Raw genomic sequence first — 21,419 nt, 5'->3', positions numbered from 1 at the left:
TGGTCAGTCATAGTCATAGTCTTAGTCATAGTCAGTCATAGTCATAGTCAGTCATAGTCATAGTCATAGTCATAGTCATAGTCATACTATGTTTGAGATCTGATCCACGTTTCACAATTTTTTCTCAAAATTTTGTTTAGTCCTGTGCGATTCCGCCACGAATTGAAGTCCCACGTCGGCTACCTAGTGTGCCTATGCCTAAGGCCGGCCCTGCAAGGGGTGTGTGTAAATAATTTTCTGTAATAACAGAATGACCTGTCAGTGTAGATTGGTGATCTGACAGATTGGGTGAGCTGCGAGGAATTAAGAAAGAAAAAAAGTTGAATAACTCTGTTTCCACAGAGACAAACATCACATTTCATTATTTCCCCTAGAAAAGATTGTATTTCCCAAGGCGACCACCAGTTAGCAAGTTTTAAATGGACAACATTCAAGTAAGTTTGAACTGACCGACAGGAGGACTTGCACAACGTCATACTGGCTTCGAATGGTCGCCACTTGCAGACACGTCTGGCTCAAGTTATTTTTCTTGCTGGTTTCCGCGCCATGTTTCAACAACAGCTTGACCAGTTCAACATAACCTTTATGACATGCAATCATCAGAGGTGTGTACATTTTGTTGTCTTGTGTGTCAATGTCGGCTCCCTGATTTAAAACACAAACAAAAGTAAGTCTTGATAAATTAGATTAATCTTCGTATAGTCATTAGGAAGGTCACAGTGCAAAAGGGAATTAATCTACTTTTAAACCTGTTACGTCATTGGAAAACAAAAAAGTCCATCATACGGTCTATTCAAAGTTATCTCCTACTCCGATAGACTTACCTAAGTTTGAAAACATTACACAAAAGGAGGTAACCTAGTAGAAAGAGTCGGCTTGTTCAAGTCATATTACTAGTTTAGCCATAGACTATATATTACATGGACTGCCAACACTAAGGAAACTAAGCATAAGTTCCTTTCACCGAGGCGTCCTTGGTTGCGTGGTAAATTGACTTCCGGTAGAATTTGTTACTATATAAAGAAACTATTCCCGAAGATTTTTACCATCAATTTTACAGCAAATCATAAATGGAAACTTAATTGTCATATACGATCTAACAGAGGTAAGTGTGCACAAATCAATTTGTGACTTAGATCTATGACTATAAAGCTTTGTAACTGATTTTCTTAGCCAATATAGATAATTAGCCAAGCCTGTATTTCGTGTATTCTTGTTTACGACATTAATTGTCTGCTAATTGGTGCTGCCAGTTTGGATTATTTGTTTTTCTTTTTTTTTTTCATCACATTTGATAATTATTATCATTATTTTTACAATGTATATTTTAAATGTGATAAGCGATTTACTGAAAGAGTCAATACATTTCTGAGAGTGTCATTTATTAATTTTGTATATAATGGGTGATACAGGCCTAAGTTAAGTCTGTGAATGAGTCAGTCTAAATAAATTAACAATATAGTGAGTCAATAATTTTAAGCCTACAATCTTACATCTATACCAACTTTTGTTCAGATCTACAAATATTTTTTTTATTCAATTTGATTTTAATTTCAAGATAATGTGCATTTTTATCTATAGTAATGGAAAATCAACCATAAAAAAAAATCAACGATGTATGTATGACTAACTGAAAAATCTGCATAAAAATTTCGGCCTTCAAGTTTTTAGTGTTTTTTTTTTTTTTAACTAACTAGAATCCCAAATAACATCCAATTCTTCTAAAAGCTATAAAAAGATCTGATATTGTTTCGAATATATTCGCCCAATAAAATTTTAGAATCATTTAGGCTCTACTTCACTAGAAAGTGATTGTACACATAAACATGTAGACTTTCACCCAGATGTAGTGACCTATGGCTATAAACTTTATCTACAAATACGAACTTACACACAACACACTACTACACTACTATATATATATATATATATATATATATATATATATATATATATATATATATATATATATAATAGAACACTAAACACTATTTATGTAAATGCCCATTTTTAAGTTTGTAAAATAATAATTTGTTTTTATAAAAAATCTGGCTATGCCTATAGTACTTTTAACAAAATTATGACTAAAAATATTATGAACGTCGAGTCTCTAGATTCATCATCTTTGTGTGTCTGATAAACCCAGAGAATGAAGATATAGAATCTATATAGGCCCCCTATTATATAGAATCTAGCTTTAGTTGACTCTAGACTAGATCTAGGATAATTTCAAGTCTAGATGTTCAGCTTCATCTTACCTTGATCATGATGATTAATTTTAATCTGACTTCCTGACTTGTTAACTTAAACTTCGTCTTACTTAGCCCTTAGGCGCCTTAGCCTTAGCTTCTTCATTATTCATATGTGAATCATGAATGGAAGTGCTTGGCTCACAGTGTCACAGATCGTTCTTTAAACTATTTGAAGATCTACTTTATCTTTACTAACGACTCTAATCTATATCTAGTTTATGTCTATATTTTATATGATAATAATAGACATAGACTCTTATACTTATAATAAAGACAAAGTTATAAGATCTAGATCTAGAATCTGTATCTAGATCTATTCCCATTTGTGATTTATACACTACATATTTAATGTTTCTGATGAGCAATACTACTATCTACAGCCATGCCCATTAACATAGGCCCTACTCATGTACTAGATCTAGTTCTTTTGATCACAACTCATATCTTGCCTAGATATAAACAACTGTACTAGATTAAACTAGACATTCTAATCGGTTCTATTTTCGTTTTTCATTATTCTCACATATTCTAGTAGGCAATAGGTACCAAATTGTGCTATTTATTTACTGTAGATCTAGATCTTAACTTTTCTCTTAACTACCAAAGAAGTACACAAAGGATGTTGAAAGGTACCCAAAGGGCTCTTATTGCTACCATTCAATGTGTGGAATCAAGTATTTACATAGATACTGCCACAATATGCTCTTATTGTTTTCAAAGGAGTTTTCACACAGTGCCAGAAGCTGTATAAATACATTTAACAGTAAGTTTTTAAGTAATTAATCATTTATTTTTAAACGTTATGTAAGTCTATTTTAATTGTAAGAATCCATGTGCTATTTTATTTAAAGCTAACTTATAGGTGAATATTTACACAATATTGTTGTTATGTTGTAAATAAAACATATTATATTCCCTCCAGCCTGTGCAGGGTATTTCTAAAGTGATAATTTTCTCATGCAGGCCAATACCACTCTTTTGTTATCTAAGGTGTTTTCCTTCAAATTATACTTTCTTGCATAAGAATTAAATATATTATGCAACAATTCTCAATTAGAAATACAGATTAACCAGTTATCTTGGTGGAAAAGGATGTCAGATGAGTTGAGAAAATGCTTAAAGAAAGTCTTTACATAATTCTTTGAACTAAGTCACTATAAATATTTTGGAGATTTTTAAAATTTAATTAGAATTTTATTATTGCTCACATTAAAAGCAATTGTTCTTTTCTTTTCCGCAGATGTATATTTCAAGAAGAAATGATGCTTTCTTATTTCTAAGAGTTTATCAATAGGATGAATGCCACAAAACTCACTTGTTATGCCAGAAACTCTTCCTACGAAACTTCCAGTAAGTAAAAAAAAAAGTAAAGTTTCCCTTTCAGACCTTGTGATCGATAGGGCAGATGATGTAAAGATCATCTGTTTCTGACCATTCTGTTGCCTACGGTTAACGAGGGTGTCATGTGGCCAGCACAGTGACCAACCGCCATTACTTTCCCCAACTAATGTCAGGTACCCATTAGAGCTGAGTGGACTCAGACTCAAATTAAAAATTCCAGTCTACACCAGGATTTGAACCCTGGTCCCCGGTTCGGAAGCCAAGCGCTTTACCGCTAAGCCATCAGGCCTCCTTTCAGTAAGTAGGGCAGCTTAAAATTTAATACTTTTATCTTAGTGCAAAAAGAATAAAAGCTGTCTTCAAATTCTCCCTTTAAATTTGCAAAGATATGTTTATAATTTAATGTATGCAGTAAAAAATTATGTTTCAAACACTCAGTACAATATTCAATGACTCTCTTTATTTGGGTTACCTCAGCATGCTTGTGCAGAAAATTTCCTGAATTTTTTTAAAAATCTGTTCTCTTCACTTTCAAGTGCATTTAATCATTCATTAAATTTTCATAATATTACTGAATATAATGTCAAAGATTAAATATTGTTATTATTATACTATTCCTTTTTTTTTGTAATATTTTAGTTTCATAATATGTTCCCATAGCATTTTTTGTGTAAAACCTCTAATATACTTTACTATACTCCTAATATACTTTTTAAGGAACTGTTTTGTTAGATGTTTTCAGAATTGATTTTATCCGTAAAGGACTTGAACATATGGAAGTTTGGTACTATATGAAACTAAGATTGAATTGGTGACTTGTTATGAATTTAATGTATGTTGTTTCTATTCCATCAACAGTACTAGAATTTGTCCAGTGCCTGTGATCCTCTGAGTTGAAGGAGAATATGCTCCATAATACCTACTAGGAGCTTGCTGATAGCTGGAAGTTCATGAATACTATGTTGTCCTTGATTTGATGATTCTGAAAACTACCATTTCTGAAGACTTGAGCATTATTTCTATAATTTAAACAAATCTTTTCAGGAAATATTGTGTTTATAATATTAAGAAAGGGAAGATAATATTGTTCTTACTAATATTATTGACTTATTAAAATAGAAAGCACATCATTACCAATATTCACTTGTCAATAAATGTTAGCATTATTCAATTTTTAGTTACATGTTCAAACTATTAAATTTTATTATTTAAATTATAGCAACTTTCTCTTTCAGTCCAGCTTACGATACATTCCTGTAAAAAGTCTATAATAATAAGTTAATGTCGATGTAGTATTGTTCAAACACTTACAAGTTTAATCATCTATACTTCACAAAAAAAAAGTGTTTGAATGGTTTTCATTTGTTTGTACATCAAATATGTATTAATATAATTATCATTTTTAGATGAAACATTAAATACTGAAGATGACCATCTCAATTTCTGATGTAGGCCTATTCTCATTTCATGAAATAAACAAAATATTATCTGAAATTTCATCCCTTCATGGTAACTGTAACTGGCTTCATAAAAAAATGGAGTGATGACTGGGTTGACTATACATTTTTGTATAAATAATGCATCAATGAATGTAGCTTATACTGTTCTTTTCCTCATCTTGAAATGTGTGGACTGATAATTAGCTGTTGCATGATACTCTAAATGACAAATATCTTCTACTCATTACAATAGCATATTTCCATGCTGTTTGGCTAAGTGGAAGCAGATAAAATTTGTTCCTCTATTAGATGTAAAATCTCGAAATTCATGAGCAGCTGAGAAAAAAAGAAAAGAAATTCAAACTAGTTTAGACATGTTATAAATATATATATTTGCTAATTAAAAAATGTAAGACTACTTTATGTTACAACAATGGACAGCATCTTTAAAGTTGATTTCAATGCAATCACAAGAAATAATTTTTTCTCTACAATTAGGCCTGCTTTAATGATTTTTTTTTATGTAAATAAATTTTATGCATAGGATTAAATATAACATGTACTTAAGGAGATTTTTTACCTATTATTTCACAATTACAAGTAATTTAAAGTGATACATGTATTGATAACAGAATGTTATTGGAGAAAGTAAAAAAAAAATCTCACTTGTAGTAGATCCCTTCCAATTTGAAAGTTAGTGACAATCAAATCAGGTTTGTGGAAGTAGTATGCTCCTTAAGTAAAAAAAAACAAAAACAACGAAAAATGCATTATAAAAAGTTTTCGCTTTAAATAAAAGTTCTCTTGGGTGACTTGAGTAGAAAGTAATAGAAATATGAACTTCATTTAGCAATATGCTCACACTAAGCAGAAGTAGTTTTTACTAGTGAAAATTGTCTGTCCAAATAAGCTATTGAAACTACTGTTAGCTTCACATGATATGAACTGTAAAGTTTGACAGTTCTTCATCTAAGACTTTTAGGTACCGGTATTATCTATCAAGAGCAGGGTAAAACAAGGATGGGTTTTGGCCATCAACACTATTCGGAATGGTTTCGTCTGTACTCTCATAGCGCCTTGGAAGATGGAGTAGGCCCTATATATCCACAGTAGATCGGATGGAAGGCTTCTTAAACTGGCTTGGCCAAAACGAGGAAACTACATAACCTGATTAGGGAACTGATGTTTGACGACGATGCTGCTCTCACTACCTTTCGCAGTAATTATTACAAAGGCTAGTCAATACTTCGACAGCTGCAGATCAATAGTTCAGTCTTACAATAACTCTCACCAAGACAGAAAAAGGGCATAAAAAATCAACATCATCAAACTCCATTTGAGTGAGGGCTTGAGAGGCTCAAATCTTCTCTTGCAAAAGCCCTGGGCAGAAACCCTGCTGTATTGCGTAGTGCATACATGTCACCATACAGATTGAGAATTTTTTGTTCTGACCTGTTGAGACGGAGATCAGCAAGTCTGGGGCAGTCAAACAGAAAATGAGGCACGGGGGCACCAGGATTCGAAATTTGGCCATAGCCGTGAGAAACATGAGGCAACAGGACAGTGGCCTGTCCTGCACCGTGTTATAATAACTTGCCATAAAACATCACAGAATGTACTTTTTCTATTTTATCAACGACAGCATCTAAATGCCAAACATACTTTTCTTACATTTTTCAACTCGGAGAAAACTTTACATCTAGACTTATTACTTTTACTTTAGGCCTACACATAATATAGGACTTTTTTACAACTTATAAACGAAAGGTCATTTTAGCCTATTATAGTAAGAGCATATAGATCTAAATGTACCGGGTTATCCTTCTGAATAAGTCTTACTATTTGGTTTATATATATATATAGGCTATGCTCTCACAAGAACCTCAATTCAATCAATGTCGTAAACAAGAAAATACACGAAATACAGGCTTGGCTAATTAGTCTATATTGGCTAAGAAAATCAGCTATAAAGCTTTACAGTTATAGATCTAAGTCAGAAATTGATTTGTGCACACTTACCTCTGTAACATCTTCTTTAACAATTCAGTTTCCATTCATGATTTGCTGTAAAAGTGGTGGTAAAAATCTTCGAGAATGGTTTCTTTATACGTAAAAATAAAATCTACCGGAAGTCAATTTACCACGCAACCAAGGACGCCTCCGTGAACGGGACTTGTTTATTGAAAAATATAGGCTTAGTGCGTAGAGTTGGCAGTCCATGTAATATATAGTCTATGGTTTAGCTTATTGGATTGTGATTCAAAAGTGAAATAGAAAATTGTGCGCAATTCTTATTGAATTTATTAATAAAAGTATTTCGGACTCTCTATTCTTGGATGTGTTCTGTGAATTATTTGCTTCAAAGATATACTCATTAATCAAGACACGACGTTACAATATAAGTCTAAAGATTATTACCAGATATGGACAATGATGGGAAAATGAAGTCATAGAGATTTCTTCATCAGTGCAAAATTATTGTCTAGCTTTTAATACACACAAATAGCTGTTGGGACATTTTAAAATTAAAATTATAAGGAATAGAATTTCTTTATGTAAATTTTAAAAACTCTGGCATTATTCGTAATCGTATTTTGCTATCTTATCTCTATGTCTTCCGAGTTAATGATAGTATATGAATACAACATTCCCTCATCTCATCTCTCCGTAGACTTTCGATGACATGGGCCTCAGCTCTCGAAGAAAAATGGCCAGCTCCTCTACCAACAAAGTAAAAGCCACCTTAACCTGCACTATATATGGACGGGAGTGTCTCTCCGAAGTAGGGCTCCACAGCCACATTAGGAAGTGTGCGAGATGAACCATAGTCGTTCTAGGACTGAAGGAGGCCAAGATCACCTTTTCAGACGAATACACTCTCCCGCAAACAAACTTAAGCATAGACCCACTTTAACATTAAAGCTGATTGAAGCTGTCAATTAAAACCGTTTCTCCTGACGTTACAAATATTTGCGATGTGCCCCTACACTCTATCCCCCAGCCGCTCTCTCGTTTACGGAGATTTCAATGTCAATTAAACAATTCATTGAGTGTTCCAATTAAATGATTAGGTCCATTGCTATGTTGAGCTTACAAAGGGACACGAGCCAATGACAGCATTGGCATCGCTTTCATGGTGTTTTGTAAAGAATGGCTCATCCAGCCTTGCACTAGTGACCGGCAAATAATGATTCTAATCTGTGTGTAATGCTATAGGGTTTTCAATTCCAAAGTAACTGGAAACTCTTTTAGAAGCAACTTCTGGGTAGTGGCAAATGGGAAGGGCCCCTCTCCCCCTCCCCCCAGTCTCAAACTGGAGAGGCTTTACGCTTCGTATATTCTTTCATTATTGCATGTCAAACTTTGACTTATTGCTAACTTTAATTGTGTTGAGGTAATCAATAAATTTGTGATCAAAGAAAATGACTTGTTACTGTAGTTATGTATCTGTGACTTCACGTTATAATCCAATAAGTTTGTTAGTTATAGCCATGATCTTGTTTCACTTCGCGAAAATAAACATAGGTCAGCTCAAACAAAGATAAGGGTTGAGAACAACTAGAAACACTTCGCGAAAATAAACATAGGTCAGCTCAAACAAAGATAAGGGTTGAGAACAACTAGAAACACTTCGCGAAAATAAACATAGGTCAGCTCAAACAAAGATAAGGGTTGAGAACAACTAGAAACACTTCGCGAAAATAAATATAGGTCAGCTCAAACAAAGATAAGGGTTGAGAACAACTAGAAACACTTCGCGAAAATAAATATAGGTCAGCTCAAACAAAGATAAGGGTTGAGAACAACTAGAAACACTTCGCGAAAATAAATATAGGTCAGCTCAAACAAAGATAAGGGTTGAGAACAACTAGAAACACTTAGCGAAAATAAATATAGGTCAGCTCAAACAAAGATAAGGGTTGAGAACAACTAGAAACACTTCGCGAAAATAAATATAGGTCAGCTCAAACAAAGATAAGGGTTGAGAACAACTAGAAACACTTCGCGAAAATAAACATAGGTCAGCTCAAACAAAGATAAGGGTTGAGAACAACTAGAAACACTTCGCGAAAATAAATATAGGTCAGCTCAAACAAAGATAAGGGTTGAGAACAACTAGAAACACTTCGCGAAAATAAACATAGGTCAGCTGAAACAAAGATAAGGGTTGAGAACAACTAGAAACACTTCGCGCTTTATTTCTCAGACTAAATCCAACCTAACTGTGGCTAGTGGAGGCCACAGGATAAGCCAGTGATTACATGACTACACCAATACTCGATGTCTCTTCTGTCGTTACATCCTATCTCAGTATTTTGTAATATATTTTCTGAGGGGATATATTAGTTTTTAAAAAAAATTTAATTCCAGTTTGGTTAGTCAGGGTGACAGAAGAGGAGATAACAGCTTTGTCTACTTAATTATTGACATGATGTCAGGCTCTCCGGCAATAGGTTAATGAAACACATTTTCTGGGTTTATTTACGGGAATTCCCCAAAGACAAACACTAGAAAGTCTATTGATCAGACAGGGGAGATGGGGTCTTTTAAAACCTGCTTTCGATGGACGAAACAGTCTATTAAGTACAAGTTTTTAAACTAAATGATTCTAATGTTTTGTTTGGTATGCGGAACCTGAGGCCATTCATGGGATATGTTGGAGCACTGCCACACATATGTCACTCGGGACCTGACATTTGACTTTGTTAAGGTGCAGATCATTCGTTTGGTATATGTCATCCCCATTTATGTTGTTATGTTATTTATTATGCATGAGATTCGTGCTGATATAGTGTCGCACACATAAAAAGCCGCGATTGGCTTTTCATCCGTTAGGCAGGGCTGCTCACCAGCACGGACTCAAGACATTATACATAATTCTATAAGATTGTGTTATTAATTAAGAGGGCGTCTCGACTTTATAAAACGTTTGCATTGGATTACAATGATTTGTGTCATCTGATCAAATATAAAAATGGATCTCTTCTATTTGATTTTGCTGCTGTTGTTTTTTTTTAAACCCTTTTATAATTTTCTTGTACGTTTGAGAGCTTTTACTTAAATGTATACCATGATAATAAGTTACGATTCGTCTTACATCTGTATAGGTCTCTATAAAGAGCTCATCTTGAAATGTTTCTTTATAGAAAAAAATAGCTCACAGGGTTTGAAATGCTTTGTGTTACTCATATCACGGGAAGTCTTGTGTGGTCCAGAATTGTATTTTACAAGCGATGTAGATGATAAATCAAGCAGCTATGTAGATCTAGTGGTGTAGATGTATCAATGTAGATCTAGTGGTGTAGATGTATCAATGTAGATCTAGCTATGTAGATCTAGTGGTGTAGATGTATCAATGTAGATCTAGTGGTGTAGATGTATCAATGTAGATTTAGCTATGTAGAACTTGTATTATTTGAATCATTTTCTACTTTAAAATTGTTCCAACTTCACATCCGATTTCCGAATAATGTATGAAACAGGGACATGACAAGTACAATGACCAACAGGGACCTCAAGTACATTGACCAACAGGGACCTCAAGTACATTGACCAACAGGGACCTCAAGTACATTGACTGACAGGGACCTCAAGTACATTGACCAACAGGGACCTCAAGTACATTGATAAATAGGGACCTGGCAAGTACATTGACCAACAGGGACCTGTCAAGTACAATGATCAAGAGAGACGTATCAAATACAATGACCAACAGGGACCTGTCAAGTACAATGACCAACAGGAACCTGTCAAGTACTATGACCAACAGGGAATTTTTTCTCAGTCACTCAAACTGGGTTACATAATAATGATAATTTATACTAAAGATGATGATGATGACAATTATACTACTGCTGCTGTTGCTGCTGTTGCTGCTGATGCTGAGAATGATGTTCATGATGACAATTTACCAAAAAAAAAAAAAGAAACTTTATTATACAAAATACAAAGCATTGATATAATTGAGCTTACCAGTTGTAAGAGTACCTACCAGTTGTAAGAGTACCTACCAGTTGTAAGAGTACCTCTACAACTCCTAACCTGTTGTGTTCTGAGGCTCTGGAAAGAAAGAGAAAACAAACAAGCAATAGAAAAAAAAACTTTTTAAAAACAAAGCTTATCTAAGGGAAAGAACCGCTAATCAATGTCATTTACTGCTCAAAGTTACATGGTTTAGTTCCCTTTTTGCTACATAAAACTAGATTAATTAATTAATACTAAATGATTAACTAAGTGGTTAATTTTTGAATTGATTCGTGTCTTGCCATCGACTATGAATAATTATGCGAAATTTCAACTTGATCTGAGAATGCGAAGTGGGAGAAAAAACGTGTCAAAATGTAATAAGGGAATTAAATCAATGCTAAACATCCACATGTCTCATTAAGTAGCATTTATTCCCCTTATTTCGATATCAAACAAAATAATCACCAACAATCAATTAAGTAATTTGTCTGTTACAAATATAAGCTAATTACGTTTTAATTTCGTACAAAACTTCGAAACTAAACTATATCTATAACTAGCCTTAATTTCACCTTGCTCGGGTTTTTCTTTCTACAAATAGCATGCATTTATTCCGTTATGTAAGCTCTGTTTAGACTAATAGTACCTACCAATAGAAGTTGAAATGTTTTCTGTATAATAGTGTAGATTTATAATTATTAAAGATATAATCTAGTATAGATCTCGCTGAAAGATATAATCTAGTATAGATCTCGCTGAAAGATATAATCTAGTATAGATCTCGCTGTCTTGATTATTGAATAAACTCACGCCTGAAACTGAATCTTTAAAATTATAAGAGTTCCAGTCTAGACTAGATCAAAGAAATGAAGTAGGTCTTAGAGGCGACTTAGATTTATTTTTAAAATGTGTATTCTTAATTAAAAGTATAGTCAAACGTATATTTAAGAGAGTAAAATATTGAGCTCTCAATGATCTAAATATAAAGCAAAGTAGAGTTTATTCAATTTATTAGTCAAAAGCCAACATCTGTTTTTAATTTTATTTAGAGCCGAAAGTTCATGACCTCAATACGTGTTGCCTTGAGTCGCCTTGACAAAAAGCAATAAAATATATTTTATAATCAAATCGAACGCGTGAATGTAATTGTTTATATAACATTGTTAGTTTAATTTTATGTAGCTCTAGATTTAGCAACTAAACAATTTGAATGCCACAGTAGTCTAGTCAATAGATAAAAACGTTGAACCTATTATAGTAAAAGACTATAAACACTGTGATGTGAGCTTGTGTCGACCTAGGTGTAATGTGTTGACCTAGATACACTAGCCGTGTTTCATTCATCATTTCGTAGCTAAGTTGCTAAGAGGTCTAAATACGCATAAGTAAATCTTTAAGAAAAAATTAAATTGAAAATAAAGATTTAAAATTAAACCGAATCTGTAACTGTAGGCTTAAATGATTTTTAAAAGAATACATTGGAAAGTAAATTGTATTATGTAAGTAGTTTATTAGTTTAATAATAGGCCTTTATAATGGGCGATATATGACCTCTGACGTTCAGTTCATTTGTATCACTACGCGACATAATGGTGCTGCAAGTTACGGAAAAGCATGTCAAGACGTTTAAAGCTATTTACATTTAGAGCGAATGATTTTATGTAAAAAATGTTTTGTATTAAAGTACTACATTCGTTTACGAAAGCTGCGAAGCCGAGTTGAGATAGGCCTAGATCTATATACATTCATGAATCGCGTACTAAAAATTATTTCGTTTAACTGTTCACTTTATAATCCCATTCATTTAACAAAGCTATCGCTCTTTTCGTTTTTAATAGATATGAATGTATCGGCTTCGGGTAAACCCATTTTCGCAAACCTAATTTTATTTTCGTAGCGAAAGAGAAAAAACTTGAAAGGATCATTAGCTACGTTTAACATACATCTAAATCCAATCCACTAGATTAGTAAACACAAACTTAGACCCGCAGGCCGCGGGTAATGTCAGGCTAGTATATATATATATATATATATACAGAGAGAGACAAAGAGAGAGAGAGAGAGAGGTGCACTTACTATTTCTTTACGTGGCCTTGCTCTTAAAAGATGTATACAATTATTTTATTGCGTCAAGATACTTCTAAGAGATATACAATGTACTCACTTGTGTAAAGGAGTTTGACCTTTTAAATCATTCAATTCTAAATTCGCCAAATAACTGGACAATAGCGTCACTAAATTGACGTCACCGTCAATGGCACAGAAGTGTAAGGGAGTCATGGAGTGATTCTAGAATGGAATATACGAGTGCGATTATAAGAAATAAGTTTGTCATTCTGTCCTTTACTTTACATAATGTGCAATACGTTTTTAGTCACTATGCTTATGCATGTCTAAATATTTATAAAGAAAATATTCATTGTATCTCAGCAGCCGACTATCATGCATATGTTTTCACCAGAAGCCTTAACTTTTTTTTACTTTACATCAGAAGATATAAATTAATATGTGGATTCCCAAACAAATCACATAGCAAAGAATTCTAAATTTTTAGGGAAATTCAGACACCATTTCTACATCACACATTATAGGGATATACTGACTTTGAATACACGCCACACTAGTACGAAACAGGGCAGAATGACATTAAAAACTTCCACCATCCGCAGGAAGTCATCAAAAATGTTACATTGTGTATTTATACGAGCTGAGTAACAATGAAATATAAGTAGATATGTCGAGTATTTAAATTCGATTCTCCTTGTGAGTTTGTAATATTGTTATTTCAAATAGCTCAACCAATTATTGAGAAATTATAGTTTAGATCAGTGATTCCCAAAGTGGTCTATATAGACCCCCAGGGGTCTACGAAGACTTCCAAGGGGTCCACGAAAGGGAAAAAGTAAATTGGGGGTCTATGAGATGTTCATGGGGGTCTATGACTTTAATTTTCACACCCCATTAATGTAACTATTTCAAACACTTATAAATTATTTGTAACATAGTTATAAATACAAATTCAAACATTATAAATTCAAAAGTAAAATAGTCGTATTTAATTACAATACTAATCTAAATAGTTAATTTTGTCTACATGTAACTAATATTTAACAAAAAGAAATCTTGATTTTAAAGCGTTGATTATTTATTTCCTTGTTAAATAAGCGATTGTCTATAATAAGAGTCTTTATATGAAATCAATTAATCTTGAGCATTATTTGAGACGGTGCCACCCTGATAAAAAGATAAAAGTGAGAAAAAAATGTCAGAATAGATCCACAAAATCTTTCTTCAACATCATATAGAAAAGATGGTGGTTTGTGAGCGTCTTACAAGATCTCTATACCTATAGCCGAATACGAAAAACATTATAGATAAAACATTGATTTTACCAGTCCTTGGAGTAGTTTTAAAAACTGTTTTACACAAACCTTCATCTGATATTATGAAACGAATTTCTTTGAGTAACACTACAGTTCAAGGGCACATCGGTGGGATGAGCATTAAAGCTGCAAACTACCTATTGGTCTTCAGCTCCATATTTTTCCCCAGGGCTGACCCACGAAGCCTTTCCCGTGTTTGGATGTATAGCTAAAAAGCAGCAGAGGTTTGAATTCTATTTTCCTTCGGCTAGGTGGGCTGCAAGCCAAGGCTAATGAGTCCCTCCTGCCCTAAGCTTACTGGTTTAGGCGCCAGTAACTCACCTTTGCCTCTTCTCCTGTTAGTGAAAACAGCTCCGCAGGACCAATATTTGAGCCAAATGTGAAAGCTCAAGAAATACACGAGAAACTGCTCTTTGCGAAAACTTTTACAATAATACATAAGGCTAATTAATTAATGTGTCTATTGCAGTTAGAAATTAGTTTAAAAAATTAGTTTATGAATGTGCAAAAATGCAATACAAGTTAAGCAGGGGGTCTACCGAAAATCAGAAAACATGGCAAGGGGTCTACGAGACAAAATAATTTGGGAACCACTGGTTTAGATCTTGTTTTGATTCACTTACATTTTGCAAATTGGGACAACATCCCAGCTGTAATAACTCATGAACTGCCTGAAAGTAATCAACAATCTTGTTTAGATCCTAAGGAGAAAATGTCAGAGCTCTAATATCATTTTAAATGTTGCAGATTTTTCCTAATCAAATTTTTGATTCTACAATATCAGCACTAAAGTGAGTCTATACTGTCCGTGTTCACCTCAGTTTTATTATCCAGGACCGCGTAATGAAGAGGTCCGTTACCTTCGTCGTCCACTTCGTTCAGCATGTGGTCAGCACTGTTTAGGCTACATTTATCTGCAACATAACAGCAGGATAGAAATAGGTGAGATATGCATAGCATTGATCGCTGTGACATCAAGATATTCCTCATAAAATCATAAACATAGCAGTAGCAATAGAACTAAGTGAGACATGATGAGCTTAAACTTCCTTAATGTCAAGATATTTCTTATAAAACTACAACATCTTAGGTCAGATGGAAAGGTTTTGTTATCGTTGTGACAAGTGGGGAAATGTGACGTGTGTTTGGCGCGTTTAATGTCCAGGGGATGATTATTTTTAAAGCTATCACACACCAACCTATCAGCATATGAATCGGGAGCAGACACGCAACGAGACAAGCAATGAAAGATAGATACAAAAGTTAAAAATGAAGAATATTTATTTACATAAATATACATATAAGAATAAAAAGGGGGAGGGTTTGCATCTATCTCTAAATATTACTAGATTTAATCATCACTCTTGCACCTAATAAGAGAGTATGTCACTTTGTCCTCTGACTTAGCTGGTTTTCCTGTTGATGTCGCAGCTGGCTGTGTCCTGGCTTGAGGTTCTGCAGCTGGAGGTGGCGCTCTAGCGGATAGAGGGACGCCGGTGATATAGTTCTTGCGGAGTCTCAATCCCAAGTTCTAATATCTGTAGTGGGCACAGTAGGGCGGGTGGCCGGCTACCGTGGGCACAAGGTTACTGCGGGCAGAGCTGATCTGCCGTGGGCAGCGTAGTTGACAGGGTTAGTCCAGTGAGTTGCAGAGGGTTTGGCGTAGCTATGACGTCTCGCACAGATCTGAGTCTATAGGGACGTCGCACCTAATAAGTTGACAGGTGGGCTGTCGAATAGGCGGGCAATGCCGATAGCGCCAAGTAGTAGAGTTGAGTAGATCTCAGTAGGCAAGTGCAGTGCTGAATAGCACTAAGCACATAGGCAATAGTTGAGTGGTGTCGAGTAGACACTGAACAACAAATAGCAAATAAATAGGCAGACACCTGAGAGAGGCTGCGGATAAATAAAGACAAGTTAGGACATGTCTCTCATGCATCTTATCGATGCCCTCGACTGAGGTGCATTCGTCAGATTGGTAAAATTGCTTTAGAGCATAAAGGGGAGATGATGACAAATGGGATTTGGAAAATAGATGGCTGATAGTAGCAATATAAAAATGTACATAGAAGGGGAAATAATAATCTCAAATAAACAACACAAGTTGAAAGAGAAAAGGGGGGGATGGGCGGTGGTCAGCGACCATGACGGTTTGTTTACATACGACCGTCGGACGAGAACAATGGAGTGCGCTTGAATGGACAGCGTCCGTTCAAGGGGAGCAACTCTCGTCAAAGTAGAATGACTAAAGAGGGAGATAATTCATATATCTTCTCTAAGCACAGTGTTAATGCGCTAGTAAAATTATCAAGGCGGTCAACCGAGATAAAGGAAATAAAATAAGATGTACAAATATATACAGGGTTGCATCAACGATCAATTGAGCAACGTAGCATTAATAGATTAATGCAATACATAAATACATACATAGGACATGTTTATGTTTTCTACTTACGCCAGTGAGAAATACACAATGCACTAATTAAGTATAAATGAAATAAGGAAAATACACATGATAATATCCAATGGAAATATGCACAAAGTAATTAAGATGGAACTTGTGATTAAGTTCGGCTTACCACCAGGTATTCCTCTAGGAGTAAAAATAAATGAAGTAGTCCAGACTCGATTGCTCAGATAGCATGAGAAATGAGAGGGTCTGATTTGATTTGAATCTACTTTATATAGGCCTGGAAAATGTGGGCGGAAACAGGAAATGTCCTAGGCTAAGAATTATCTTACACGTGGGTGAATTAGACTTAAGATGGGAGCGTCGAGAGGCGCTTTGACTCAAGTAATCTCCTAGATCAAAGAGAGAATTGGGAGAAAGGGGGGGGGGAGTGACTTGCATTCCACACAAGGTGGTGTCCACTGCGGCTGTCAGACATCCTACCGATAAGATCAAAGAGTCTGTGCGTATCTTTGCCCCGATCAAGGGAAGATAAATCGAAAGACGTGGCCTAGCTATCTCCAATGTGGTCAACTAAGTCTAGCCTGGAGCGGAAAAGGTGGTGCGGGTGAAGAATTTGGAGGTAGGGTGGGGAAATAATTAAAATAAAATAAATAAATAAAGATAATTAATAATTAATGCTGTGATAAATTTGAGTGACTCTGACAGCGAGTTTTTGACTTGTCACAATCGTCGGTCAGTTTGTCAGCAAGCAGAAACGACCCTAAAGTTTGTGTCACGCGGAACGATTGGCTCTAAAGTGTCAGCCACCCCCCCCATCACAACACGCCTCTGTTATTCTCGTCCAGACCTATACGTTTTTTAATCCCTCAAAAAAATATTATATGTGTATTGTACGCATCTCTAATGTTGTGGTAACTCTACCTTGCACCAGGGCTTGTTGTGCGCACGAGCGCACTATTGAAGGAGAACAGGAAGACGCTGGGATAGAGGAAAGAACAGTGTATCACGTGATTGTGGAGAACTAAGGGAACCGTCTTTTGTACTGCCTGAAGACTGCCATAGGGTCCTGGGGCGAAGCGGGGAAGGCTGTTGTTGGTCTGTATTTAGGGTTTGGTGGGGAAAGGACTGTTAGAATTAGGAACAAGACTCTTTGAATGTACAAAGCTGTTATGTGTTTGTCCTGGTGAATAAACACACGCATTTATTTACTGTAGAACTTCGTTGAGTTGCCTGCCTTAGATTTACAACAATATATTTATGCATTTAATAACAGATGCCTTACGAGGCATTGTTAATTTTGTTCCCAGGATTTACTTAGACTTTCACTTAATGGAAATGTTCATACCTGTCCATAAACTTGTATATATCTATACGTGTCCATAAACTTGTATATATCTATACGTGTCCATAAACTTGTATATATCTATACGTGTCCATAAACTTGTATATATCTATACGTGTCCATAAACTTGTATATATCTATACGTGTCCATAAACTTGTATATATCTATACCTGTCCATAAACTTGTATATATCTATACGTGTCCATAAACTTGTATATATCTATACATGTCCATAAACTTGTATATATCTATACGTGTCCATAAACTTATATATATCTATACCTGTCCATAAACTTGTATATATCTATACGTGTCCATAAACTTGTATATATCTATACATGTCCATAAACTTGTATATATCTATACGTGTCCATAAACTTGTATATATCTATACGTGTCCATAAACTTGTATATATATATCTATATAAACATATCCAGCTATTTATGGTGTCTCCGGTGAACGATATAAAAGAAGGTGATGATCAACTTTGTTTTGTAAACAGTTTCATGATAAGTGCTCTACACTAGTTAGCACTACAGAATCAATGTTATTAAGCTCTTCAGTTAGTAACTTTTATTTAGTATGCAATTTTGAAGCTTTTTTTTAAATTAAAGTTTAGTTTGTGTTGTGTTTCCTGCATGCCCTAAATACGTGTTCACATTGGACCAGAGCGCGCTTATCATGAAAGTAATAATAATATATTATTAACCAATGTAAGAACACTAAGTGAGCAGAAATAAAAATATTAACAAAAGGTAAAAACAGGGAGTGTTGTTTTCTATTGAAAGCTAGACACTACTATACAAGGATACCCACGATTTTAGCAGACTACCTGACATGATTAAACTTCGAATGATATTCACGTGTCCATGTTTGCTGGCTATCATCAGGGGCGTTGACATACGGTTACACTTGGCCTTGGGATCAGCCCCATGACGAAGCTGCAAACATAGAAATGTATGCTCTTGTTGTCTGATCAAAAGAAAGCCCTTTAATAAATTTTGTCTAATTACTTGTTCTGCTTTTGTTCTTAACAAATAACTTTAGGGCTACTTACTTCAATTAGCAAACTGGCTGCCATTTTATTGTTATAAAACTCTTAATATTTCCTAGGATATTTATGTTAACTTATCCTCAATTACTTTATTGACTTACCTGTATTTCAAACGTGTTCTCAGTGTGTATAAACTGGAATTTTTTATGCTGGATAAATCTTTCACTCTGATATTTTTACAAATTTTACATATAAAAAACAAACTCACCAGCCAAAGGCAGATTTCTTCATTACCGCTGTGAGCTGCACAATGGAGTGGAGTTCTACCTAACTTTGAACGAGAGTTTACTGGAGGTTTGACCGACTTGAATACAATCTAGTCAATAATTTAGACATTTTTCCATCAAATTATAGTTTTCTACGTTGTGGAATGTTAAATCTAAAACCCAATTCTAGTGAGACAGAAAATACAACATCAACTAGAAGTGTTACTAAATGTTAAGTTCCATAGCATTTATTGCAAATATTTAGCAGTGTGTGTTAGTCTGTGCTTTTTGTTTTATTTACATGAGGTTTATTTGTAATATGCAAAAAGAAAATTTCAGTTTCAAAAAGGGAAACGATAACGAAATGGCATTTACAGACAAAATAGCATGTAAACCACAAAAACAGCAAGACGAAACAGCATGTAAACCACACAAAAACAGCAAGACGAAACAGCATGTAAACCACACAAATACAGCAAGACGAAACAGCATATAAACCACAAAAACAGCAAGACAAAACAGCATGTAAACCACAGAAACAGCAAGACGAAACAGCATATAAACCACACATAAACAGCAAGACGAAACAGCATGTAAACCACACAAAAACAGCAAGACGAAACAGCATATAAACCACACAAAAACAGCAAGACGAAACAGCATATAAACCACACAAAAACAGCAAGACGAAACAGCATGTAAACCACACAAAAACAGCAATACGAAACAGCACGCAAACCACACCAAAACAGCAAGACGAAACAGCACGCAAACCACACAAAAACAGCAAGACGAAACAGCATGTAAACCACACAAAAACAGCAAAACGAAACAGCACGCAAACCACACAAAAACAGCAAGACGAAACAGCATGTAAACCACAAAAACAGCAAGACGAAACATCACGCAAACCACATAAAAACAGCAAGACGAAACAGCATATAAACCACACAAAAACAGCAAGACGAAACAGCATGTAAACCACACAAAAACAGCAAGACAAAACAGCATGTAAACCACACAAAAACAGCAAGACAAAACAGCATGTAAACCACACATAAACAGCAAGACGAAACAGCATATAAACCACACAAAAACAGCAAGACAAAACAGCATGTAAACCACACAAAAACAGCAAGACAAAACAGCATGTAAACCACACAAAAACAGCAAGACAAAACAGCATGTAAACCACACATAAACAGCAAGACGAAACAGCATGTAAACCACACAAAAACAGCAAGACAAAACAGCATGTAAATCACACAAAAAGAGCAAGACAAAACAGCATGTAAACCACACAAAAACAGCAAGACGAAATAGCACGCAAAAAACACAAAAACAGCAAGACGAAACAGCACGCAAACCACACAAAAAGAGCAAGACAAAACAGCATGAAAGCCACACAAAAACAGCAAGACGAAAAAGCACTTAAGCCACACAAAAACAGCAAGACGAAACAGCATGTAAACCACACAAAAACAGCAAGACGAAACAGCATGTAAGCCACACAAAAACAGCAAGACGAAAACGCACTTAAACCACACAAAAACAGCAAGACGAAACAGTATGTAAACCACACAAAAACAGCAAGACGAAACAGCACGCAAACCACACAAAAACAGCAAGACGAAACAGCATGTAAACCACACAAAAACAGCAAGACAAAACAGCACGCAAACCACACAAAAACAGCAAGACGAAACAGCACGCAAACCACACAAAAACAGCAAGACGAAACAGCATGTAAACCACACAAAAACAGCAAGACAAAACAGCACGCAAACCACACAAAAAAACAGCAAGACGAAACAGCACGCAAACCACACAAAAACAGCAAGACAAAACAGCATGTAAACCACACAAAAACAGCAAGACGAAACAGCACGCAAACCACACAAAAACAGCAAGACGAAACAGCATGTAAACCACACAAAAACAGCAAAACGAAACAGCACGCAAACCACACAAAAACAGCAAGACGAAACAGCATGTAAACCACAAAAACAGCAAGACGAAA

At 35.0% G+C, this 21,419-nt stretch overlaps 1 protein-coding gene and 2 long non-coding RNA genes across 3 annotated transcripts in view; 1 reads left to right on the top strand and 2 right to left on the bottom strand.

Annotated features, from left to right (window-relative positions):
• The window catches only part of LOC106067605 (serine/threonine-protein phosphatase 6 regulatory ankyrin repeat subunit B-like), an 85,607-nt gene that overhangs the window by 47,206 nt on the left and 16,982 nt on the right, over positions 1 to 21,419 (bottom strand). Inside the window, exons 4-10 of the mRNA XM_056020029.1 lie at positions 19,402 to 19,509; positions 18,972 to 19,080; positions 15,199 to 15,296; positions 15,006 to 15,053; positions 13,164 to 13,288; positions 11,044 to 11,092; positions 451 to 645 (exon numbers count right to left, since the gene is read on the bottom strand). Coding sequence (XP_055876004.1) covers positions 451 to 645; positions 11,044 to 11,092; positions 13,164 to 13,288; positions 15,006 to 15,053; positions 15,199 to 15,296; positions 18,972 to 19,080; positions 19,402 to 19,509 — 732 coding nt within the window. The remainder of the gene's footprint in view (positions 1 to 450; positions 646 to 11,043; positions 11,093 to 13,163; positions 13,289 to 15,005; positions 15,054 to 15,198; positions 15,297 to 18,971; positions 19,081 to 19,401; positions 19,510 to 21,419) is intronic.
• LOC129924562 (uncharacterized) lies at positions 2,619 to 5,187 on the top strand. Its single transcript, XR_008776549.1, has 3 exons — positions 2,619 to 3,015; positions 3,493 to 3,602; positions 4,452 to 5,187. It is a non-coding gene; the product is annotated as an uncharacterized LOC129924562 (long non-coding RNA).
• On the bottom strand, positions 5,261 to 7,263 carry LOC129924563 (uncharacterized). The gene is made up of 3 exons (XR_008776550.1): positions 7,052 to 7,263; positions 5,699 to 5,766; positions 5,261 to 5,368 (listed from the first exon to the last, which is right to left on the bottom strand). It is a non-coding gene; the product is annotated as an uncharacterized LOC129924563 (long non-coding RNA).

Source organism: Biomphalaria glabrata, chromosome 2 (genome assembly GCF_947242115.1).
Source record: "Biomphalaria glabrata chromosome 2, xgBioGlab47.1, whole genome shotgun sequence".
Classification (NCBI taxonomy): domain Eukaryota; kingdom Metazoa; phylum Mollusca; class Gastropoda; family Planorbidae; genus Biomphalaria; species Biomphalaria glabrata.
Note: the sequence above shows the minus strand (reverse complement) of the source record. Positions and strands in the feature narration are given on the sequence as shown.